General features: G+C 38.2%; 1 protein-coding gene and 1 pseudogene across 2 annotated transcripts; one reads left to right on the top strand and one right to left on the bottom strand.

Moving 5' to 3' along the window:
• Window positions 1-3,789: 3,789 nt before the first annotated feature.
• On the bottom strand, window positions 3,790-5,443 carry LOC107852555 (annotated as a pseudogene).
• Window positions 5,444-5,738: 295 nt separating this feature from the next.
• Window positions 5,739-9,018, top strand: LOC107852557 (late blight resistance protein R1-A-like). Of its 2 annotated transcripts, none has more exons than XM_047403277.1 (2): window positions 5,739-6,851; window positions 7,274-9,018. In XM_047403277.1, exon 2 carries the CDS (start codon window positions 7,812-7,814, stop codon window positions 8,841-8,843), a length of 1,032 nt encoding a protein of 343 aa, XP_047259233.1. In that variant the 5' UTR covers window positions 5,739-6,851; window positions 7,274-7,811; the 3' UTR covers window positions 8,844-9,018. The 2 variants fall into 2 exon arrangements, with proteins under 2 accessions (XP_047259233.1, XP_047259234.1); XM_047403278.1 differs by lacking the exon at window positions 5,739-6,851 and adding an exon at window positions 6,858-7,093.
• The last annotated feature ends 191 nt before the right edge of the window (window positions 9,019-9,209 follow it).

The raw sequence follows: 9,209 nt of genomic DNA, 5'->3' as shown, positions 1-9,209 counted from the left end.
ACTTTCTCTCCTTCATGGAACAATTTATCTCGTGGGAACTGGATGATGATTTTGTTTAATTGGTTTAATATCTGTTGTGTGTGTGTGTGTGTATATATATATATACATATATATATATATATATAGATTATAGATATATATATATATATATATATATATATATATAGATATAAATCCCTGTATGATTCTCTAGAGATGCTTTAGTAAAGACGATCCTGTTAGAGTGGGTAAAAGTCCCACATTGGTTGGGGAATGAACTAGTGGTTTGCTTATATGGACTTGGGTAATCCTCACTTCTTCAGCTAGGTTTTGAGCTTGAGTTAGGCCCAAGGTCCATTCTTAACATGGTATTAGAGCCAGGTTCCTCCCCGTTTTGGGTTTCCGATCCACGCGCCAGTGCCAGTTGGGCTTGGGCGTGTAGGGCCTTGGGCTTCCGGTCCACGCGCTAGTGCCAGTTGGGTCTGGGCGTAGGGGGAGGGGGTGTTAGAGTGGGTAAAAGTCCCACATCCACGCGCCAGTGCAGTTGGGCTTGGGCGTGTAGGGCCTTGGGCTTCTGGTCCATGCGCTAGTGCCAGTTGGGCTAGGGCGTAGGGGGAGGGGGTGTTTGTGGGTAAAAGTCTCACATCCACGCGCCAGTGTCAATTGGGCTTGGGCGTGTAGGGCCTTGGGCTTCCGGTCCACGCAGTAGTGCCAGTTGGGCCTGGGCGTGAGGGGGTGGTTAGAGTGGGTAAAAGTTCCACATTGGTGGGGGAATGAACTAGTGGTTTGCTTATATGAACTTGGATAATCCTCACCTCTTGAGCTAGCTTTTGAGGTTGAGTTAGGCCCAAGGTCCATTTCTTGACAGATCCATAATTTAGAACCAGTGGATTCAGAATGTTTGTCACACTTTCATATGATTTTCATATGTCTATATCTGTTCACATGAAGTTAAGAGTTGAAAGAAGTGAGTTCGGTTGAACACGCTCTAAATTTGCATCTGACTAATGTGACTCGTCGAACTTCTAATAACCCTTTATGTTTCTTTCAAGGGGGGCGTGATTTTGATTCAGAACGACATGAGTAAATAATGTGTAGCTAGATTTGTTTCTCTTTCATTTTCAGGGAAGCCCCATGCACTAAAGCTTCCTCTGTGTTAGAGGATTCGAGGAAGGCTCAGAACAAAGGATCTATTGGACGTAGTACTACCCTGCATTCCTGCAAGAGGCAGTTTCGATGTCTTGAGCTAGTGAACTCTGGGTCACACAGCAGCAACAACTTTACATGTTATTTCTCTAAATTGTAATTAGGCATAATACATAAACAGGACCTTTAACTTGACATCAAATTATAACTATGACCTTTAACCATACAAAAGCTGGAAAAAAAAACACTTCAATCCTACCTGACATAATGCATGTATACACTCCAAACCTAGTGCAGAACATGTTCCAACAATGCTCAAGAAGTTAAAACTGGTCAGAACTCATCTAGCATGGGAGGACTTGAACGTCATAGGTAAGTGGCCTAACCTTGAGATGCTGAAGCTGAAACCGGATGCTTGCTGATACGAAAATGATCATGAAGATGGAATTTTTTGAGTGTGTTAAATGCAACCTACGGAGTGTATGAGTTGAAGTGTGAAAAGGGCTCCAAAGCCGTCTCTATATTGCACTCGATGGGCGCCATTTTGTCCATTTAACACTAAGGGGCACTTTTGTCATTTTATCTATTATTTGTATTAGCCTATATAAAGAACATGTTAGGATTTTAGCTCATTAGTTATTGAATATTGATGAAAGAGCACTTCACTTGAAAGAGAGCCTCCCTAGGCCGAAACTAGGACATGAGCAAGTGTGGACTCACTTGTGAATGTATATTGCTTGAAAATGATGGTGCTTGAGCGGTGAAATCCATCTCGTGTCTTCGTAAGAGTGTGGTGCTGCTATTGTAAGTCTTAGGGGTCCTTAGATTTAATATATCTTTGGGTTCTTGGGTCTTATTGTAGTGTATGTCTCACTATCTATCTCTACATTTCATGTCGTAGCTAGTGTTATCTAGGGAAACCGTTAGTTCTTATAATCTTGTAATCGTTGGATTGTTGTTATCCTATTGTTGTTCTTCTTATCATATTATGTTTTATCTCTTGTTGTTGCTAGTGTTTTTGGTGTCAATTACACCTTGTTTCTTGTTGTTGTTGGACCCAAGATTTGTGTTTGTGTTGCTCTCGGTTTTCCTCTTCTTTGTGGACTGTTTTTAGAGTGTTTTTGATACGTACCAAGTTTGTATCGTATCATTTGGTATCAGAGCGTGGCTTGATTTTGTTCTCACAAGATCAATCTTGGGTTTGCTTGCTTGGAAATTCAAAAAAGAAAGCGTTAAAAACTGAAAATTCCAAAAAGAAGCAAATCTGTCCATTTTTGTTGTCTTGGCCGAAATTGTTGAGTCTTGGCCGAGGAAGTTGTTTTTCTTGTTGTTCATCTTGTCCCAAATTGTTGAGTCTTTGATCTAGGAGTCCCTTTGTTTTGTTTAGTTATTTCTAGTGTTAGTTTCTTGTTCACGAACACTATTACGTGAACTTGAGCCTTGACCGAATTGTTGTTGAACATTGTGTTGTGGTTTTCACCTTGGCCATGTGTTGCTATTGTAGTTCTAAGCTTGGCCTTGTGTTGTTGTTAAGGATTGGTGGCTTAAGAACCTTTTGTTGAAATTGTTGAAGCCTTGGTCATATGATTAACTTTGTTGTTGTGGAATTTGGAGTTGAATGTTTGTTGTGTTGTTGTTGTTCTTGGTGATGTTGTTGTAGATCTTGATGTTCTTCCCCTCAAAGTGAGAGTTAGATCTAGAAAGGTGAAGGAAAAGGGTGTAAGACTTGTTAGACTTGAAAGAATCCCCAACCACCAAAGACTTTTTCAATCACTAAAACGACAAGACAACTACTTTTCCATTATTTAAGGGCCATGTTTCGGGATGAAAGTACAATAGAAGTCAAGACTTGTGTTTGAATTTGAAAAAAAAAAAAAAAGGGCTCTAAATCTTGAACTCAGTTGGGCATTACTGAAGTTCTGAGTTCATGAGCCCACAATGGTTAACACGATAGCACACACATTTTAGTTGGTAGCGTTATTTATTAGATGATCGGAAATGTGCATTTCTATGTTGATTCTCTTGTGTTACTTTTTACTGTTTGTAAATGAAGCATTACAATCTGAATTTGAGACTATCGGGAAGCAGATTATAGACAAATGTCATCTCGGTTGTTGGGATTTTTTCAAAATCTAAAGACATTGGAAGATTCAAAAGATGTTGCTGAAGATGTCAAGTCATTTGCAACAGATGATCCTGATGAACAACGTTTACATGTCTTCTGTTCTTTCGGAATTTTTCAAATAAGATAGTGAGATTTCAGTGAAAGAAATTTGTGAGATTACGGATAGATCGGGACACTGCACTCGTTCTGTTCTCTTTTTCGCTATACAAGATTGTGTTTTTTTCTCATAAACTGTGAACCTTAAATTCAGTTATGCTAATGACTTCAGATGCAAGCATTTGTATATATCATCTTGCTTTATTGTGATTTCACATCTGTTACTTATTTCTTTGGATTGCATTGATTTGTTTTTCCTCGTCTATCAGAAACAGCATTTCTACCTCCGAGGTAGGGCTAAGGAACTACAAATGTAATAAGTTTGATTTCAGATTCCAACCTAAACTTGTCTTTCTGTCACAGGAGGAAACAAAATTGAGCTGAAACATGTTTCCCTGATTCAAAGAAATGCGAAAAGAATTAAATGCGAAAAGAAACACAACTATTCAAAGAAATTTGCAGGTTTCGACCAGCCATGATGTACAAGTTAACAAGGAAACAAAGCGTAAAGTTGTTCATCAAGATAATATCAATCGGAGGATGGCCCCGGAGAACTTGAATGACTTCTCCGTCTCTTCCAGACAATGGTTCTTCTCCTCTCTGGTCCAGTTCTGAGAAAAAGCATCCATGAAAATGGATCATGTTAAGACGTTAATAGACTTGAAAAGTTGGAAACTTGTAAAGAGAGGGTGAAGGATTTTACTTCTGCAACTTTGTTCAGCTAATCTCTAACATTCTGCAGCAACTCAGAAAGGTCGCCGTCCCATTTGTAGAATTCCAGCTCTTTCTTATCGAGTATATTTTCAGCTACCTATAAAGCAAGAAGATGCAAGTTTACTGGTTACCTTTTTTCCTTTAACGTTCGTAGGTCTAAGAAGGAAAAGAAACAATGCAAGAGGGCGACAACCTCTACGACTGCACTAGTTCTAGACAGTTTCGGATTACTCCATGTTACATTTCTTCTAATCTGAATTTATCATCTGCTGGACATTTTTAACACCTGATGAATACTGAAATTTTCATTTTTACAATGTTGTTTAGTTTGTTTGCTACTGAAATTTCAACAGACTAAGTTGATGTTAGGAGTTAGGACTAAGTGATGATAACGATGGGAACTAGTAATATTTCAACTATCCGTCAAAATTGAAGTACTAACGAGTAAAAGGGATTGAACGGCAACATGGTTTAGCTTTTGCTCGCTTTGGATACTCCACCTAGTACCTCCTACCTCTCACCAGCATAGGTACGGGGTAAAACTCTACCTAGCAAGGCTTAGGTAAACGGAATGAACCGACTAGTGTTTTTTTTGCCACTGTTCGGATTTAAACCTCATCATATTTCTCCTCCCACTACATTGACTACTAAGCCACATCCTTGGGTGTCCTCGGATACCCTTCAAATTATGACTTAAAATAACCTAGAATTTCGCATATTTCTATGATGAAAATCCAGCTTTACATACCACAGTAAGAGAAGTACAATGAAGAATAATACTAAAAACTTCAAAGACAAATTACTGACCTTTCTCCCTATCATGCAACCTCCAGCTGAATGCGCAAAGTAGGTGTTGTAAAAATGGCAAATAAATGCTTGAGGATCCTTTTCTGAGAGCTCCTCTAAGTAACGAGCATAGCTGACGGTTCCGGGATGACATGACCTTGCTGTCTAAACCATTCCAAATCCTTTTCTAAGACCTCTGACCTTTCTAATCCCGTGTTCCTGAACTCAGCATCTGCAGTCAAACGAATGAGCACTAAGATTTGTTTTTTCTACCAAGTAATTATTTATACGTCTCTGTGGAAAATGTGTGCTTGAAAATTGGAAGGACAGATGTCTTTGCCGTGTGTCAAAATTAATCACGTCATGGTGTAAACTCCATTAGTGAAAAGCATTACTAAACATAAAGGGATAAACCTTTCCGATGAACCATTGCTTCCTTTTGTAAGAGGGACTTGATGGATATAAATACCTGCATTTTTTCCATAGGTAGTAATGAAACTCTTCTACTTCCAAAAACTCATTGTGATCAAGCTGTTGTTGAGTGTCTTCAACGAATTCGACAGTTTGAGGTATCGCTACTGTCGAATTATGAACCATTTTATCCTGGAAGGAAAAATTCCACAACCTCGGGTACTTGAGGGGAATTAATTCCTTAAGGACACTCCGTGAATTCGGAGGACTTGGTTCTTACTCTGTTTCATCTTATTTCTTAAAAAATAACACACTTCTTTGATTATTCATATTGAACTTGTGTTGAAGGTGTTAAAAAACTTCATGAGTGTTCTTGATATAATCTTGAACTTGTGTTGAAGTGGTTTTACAAACATACAGATTTTGTACCCGAAACAACAGATTCTTCAAAAGTTGTGTATTTTTTGAGAATTAGACACAGGTGTGACAACCTTTTTATAGAGTTCCAGCAAAATAGTTACATAGTACAAGTCTGTATTTAGGATAGATCCAAACATCATCCTAAGAAAACATTACTAAATAAGCAAAGTGGAGCCAGGATTTTTAGTCTATGTTTCTGAACCGTAATCCTTTTTTGGGAGTTAAATATTTTCAGACACTAGATAAGATAAAGCTACTGCGTTTTGCCTAATACGTTGAATCCCTTCCTCGAGAAGGAGTGAACCCAACCACTTCATGCTGAAGTTCATACTGATCAACGAACCACCCTTCTCTTTGATTTGTCCTTCCTGACCTCTCTTAAGCCTTTCAACGATAGTTTAGGCTGTAGATGCAGTGCTACTCGTCCCTGTCACCATTTAGCACCGGCATAGCAACTGCAGAATATAGTGTGACTCGTTAGCCGCTCTGCGACACTGATTAACAAGAATTCACTTCTTGATAATTTATGTGATGAGCTAAAGAAATGGACCTTAGACCTAACTCAACCTAAAAGCTAGCCGAAGAGGTGAGGATTGCTGGAGATCATATAAAGAGGCCAAATGCTCCTTAACCATGATAAAGACTAATAAATTACCTGATCCGTTTCAAGCAACGTGTGGCTTCCAAGGAGACGTGATCTCTTTCGTATTGTAACATATTTTTGAGTTGATAGAATTTTTAGTAATATTATTCAGTTGGGCATTACTAAATTTTTGAGTTCATGAGCTCAAATTGGTTAACACGATCGCACACTCGTTTAATTTGGTAAGGTTATTTATTAAATGAACAGAAATATGATCCCACTACGTGTATAAAGCACTACATTTTTTTCCAAGTGCACCCTTTTTTACAGAGACAAAGGACCATTTATGTTCAACATTATATTAGATTACAGGGACCTAAGTGAATCTACTATGTAAAGTGAAGGGACTGTTTGGGCTGATAAATTATGCAGATATCATTTCAGCCACTCAAATTTTATCTTGTTTAGGTACTGTCTAACTTTTGTTCTTTACACATTTGTTTATTGTTATTTGTTTATAGTCATTTCTTCTATCCTTTTCTCAAATATCGCTTTCAGTGATTTTGAAGCTGTACGATCTGCCATTGAAAGGTTAGTTTCCCTTAATTACTCTCTCATTTGATTAAGGTTTGAGAAAAACAACACTTGTAGTGGCTTGCTTATCAATGTGTAATTTAGCTCTTTGTAATGTATATATTTATGTTGCTGCAACTCTTCAAAAATAACATTGATTACGTGTTGGATCCTTCAAAAGTTGTGCAGTTTTTTAAGGATCTGACGCGGGTGTCACAACTTTTTAAAAGAGTTCCAGCTATGTAGAAAACAATACCTAAGTAAGTGAAGCAGAGTTTTGAACCACAATCTTTTCTGCACATTAAATGAGCTAAAGCTACTGAGTTTGGTACTGAACTCACTGTTAACATTACCTGATCTTATTTAGTTTATGCGTGCCTTTATAGCAAATCTGCGTATCTCGTTATTTGTAATACCATTGACCTCTTGCAACCCTGCAGCTTTCAGGTCATAATCACAAAGGACAAAAAAGAGAATACAGTAGATATGGCTCATACAAGTGTGGCTTCTCTTACGAGAACAATAGAATCACTCTTGACATCCAATTCGCCGATGCAATCTCTAATCTGTGATCACAGAGAAGAACTTTGCGCTCTTTATGAAAAAGTTAGTTCCCTGGAAGTATTTGTCAAAAACTTTGAGAAAAACAATGTTTCAGGAGAAATGACGGATTTGGAAGTACAGATAAAAGAAGTTGCAAATATTGTTGAACACAAAATTCTACTTAAGCTAACAGAAACTATAATGGAAAAAAATTAAAGCATCATAGGAATCACTGGCTCAAGATTTTTCAAGGGAGTCTCAAATATATGGACACGCCGAAAGTTCCATAAAAGCCTTCAACAATTCGCAAAGGGCATTGATCGTGTCCGGAAAGAGTCAACAAAGATTCAAGATAAAGGCAAACAAGCATCAAAGGAATCAACGATTCAAGATTTTTCAAGTTCTGCGAATGACAATCTGAATGTTAAGAACAATATGGTTGGACGTGATGATCAAATGAAACGATTGTTAGAAGATCTGACTATAAGCTACTCTGATGAACCCAAAGTAATCCCGATTGTCGGGATGGGAGGCATAGGTAAAACAACCTTAGCAAAAGAAGCTTACAATAATAAATCAGTTCTACACTGTTTTGATGTTCATGCCTGGGCTACTGTATCTCAACAGCACAACAGAAAGGAAATTTTCCTGGGCCTTCTGCGGTCGACGATCAAAGTGGATGACACGGTTGAGACCAGCGGTGAAGCAGAGCTAGCAGACATGCTGCAGAAAAGTTTAAAGAGAAAGAGGTACTTAATTGTCTTGGATGATATCTGGAGTTGTGAAGTGTGGGATGGCGTGAGACGATGCTTTCCAACAGATGACAATGCAGGGAGTCGAATACTGTTGACTACCCGTAACGATGAAGTGGCTTGTTATACTGGTGTAGAGAATCTTTCTTTGTGGATGAGCTTCATGGATCAAGATGAGAGTTGGAGTCTTTTCAAAAGTGCAGCATTTGCAAGTGAAGCATTACCATCTGAGTTTGAGACTACTGGGAAGCAAATTGCAGAGAAATGTCACGGGTTACCACTAACCATAGTCGTGGTTGCTGGACTTCTCAAATCTAAAAGGGAAATAGAAGACTGGGAAAATGTTGCGAAAAATGTCAAGTCATGTCTCACAAATGATCCTGACGAACTATGTTCACATGTGCTTGGGTTGAGTTACAATCACATGACTAGCGATCTAAAAGCCTGTCTTCTGCATTTCGGGATTTTTCCAGAAGACAGTCAGATAACAGCGAAGAAATTGATGAGATCATGGATGGCTGAGGGGTTCCTGAATTTGGAAAATGATTTGGAAGGAGAGGCTGAGAAGTGTTTGCAAGAGCTTGTTGATAGATGTCTAGTTCTCGTCTGCAAGACAAGTCTAGATGGAGCAAAATTTATATCATTTAAGGTTCATGATCTAATATATGACCTGTGTGTGAGAGAAATTCAAAGAGAGAAATTTATTGTAATTTAATGGCATGGTTTGACATTAGCTCATTTGTTCGTTCAACCCATCTTAACCCGCCCAACTTCGGCCCAACTTGCTCACATTTAGCAAGCTTAAACTAAAGTAACAGAACTGCTCAAAAATATATTTAAGGGGCCATTTTGAACTACCCTCAAATATAAGGGATATATATTCTTGTTAATTTCTGTTTTATTTTAAGTAGGATTTTAACCGAATTTTCTCAAAGTTATTTTTGTGAAAGAATATGGGGCAAAGCTAAATGACTTTTGTGTATGACTAGACTTGTGGAAATGAGAAACAGAGTGTGACCTTGATAAATACTATAGATATACTTACATGGATCGGAGATACGAACATTCACAGGGTCGTTTC

Source organism: Capsicum annuum, unplaced genomic scaffold, assembly GCF_002878395.1.
Source record: "Capsicum annuum cultivar UCD-10X-F1 unplaced genomic scaffold, UCD10Xv1.1 ctg3719, whole genome shotgun sequence".
Classification (NCBI taxonomy): domain Eukaryota; kingdom Viridiplantae; phylum Streptophyta; class Magnoliopsida; order Solanales; family Solanaceae; genus Capsicum; species Capsicum annuum.
Note: the sequence above shows the minus strand (reverse complement) of the source record. Positions and strands in the feature narration are given on the sequence as shown.

Coding starts and splice junctions, on each gene's coding strand:
- LOC107852557 (XM_047403277.1), top strand. CDS start 7,812: ATGGTTGGACGTGATGATCAAATGAAACGATTGTTAGAAGATCTGACT.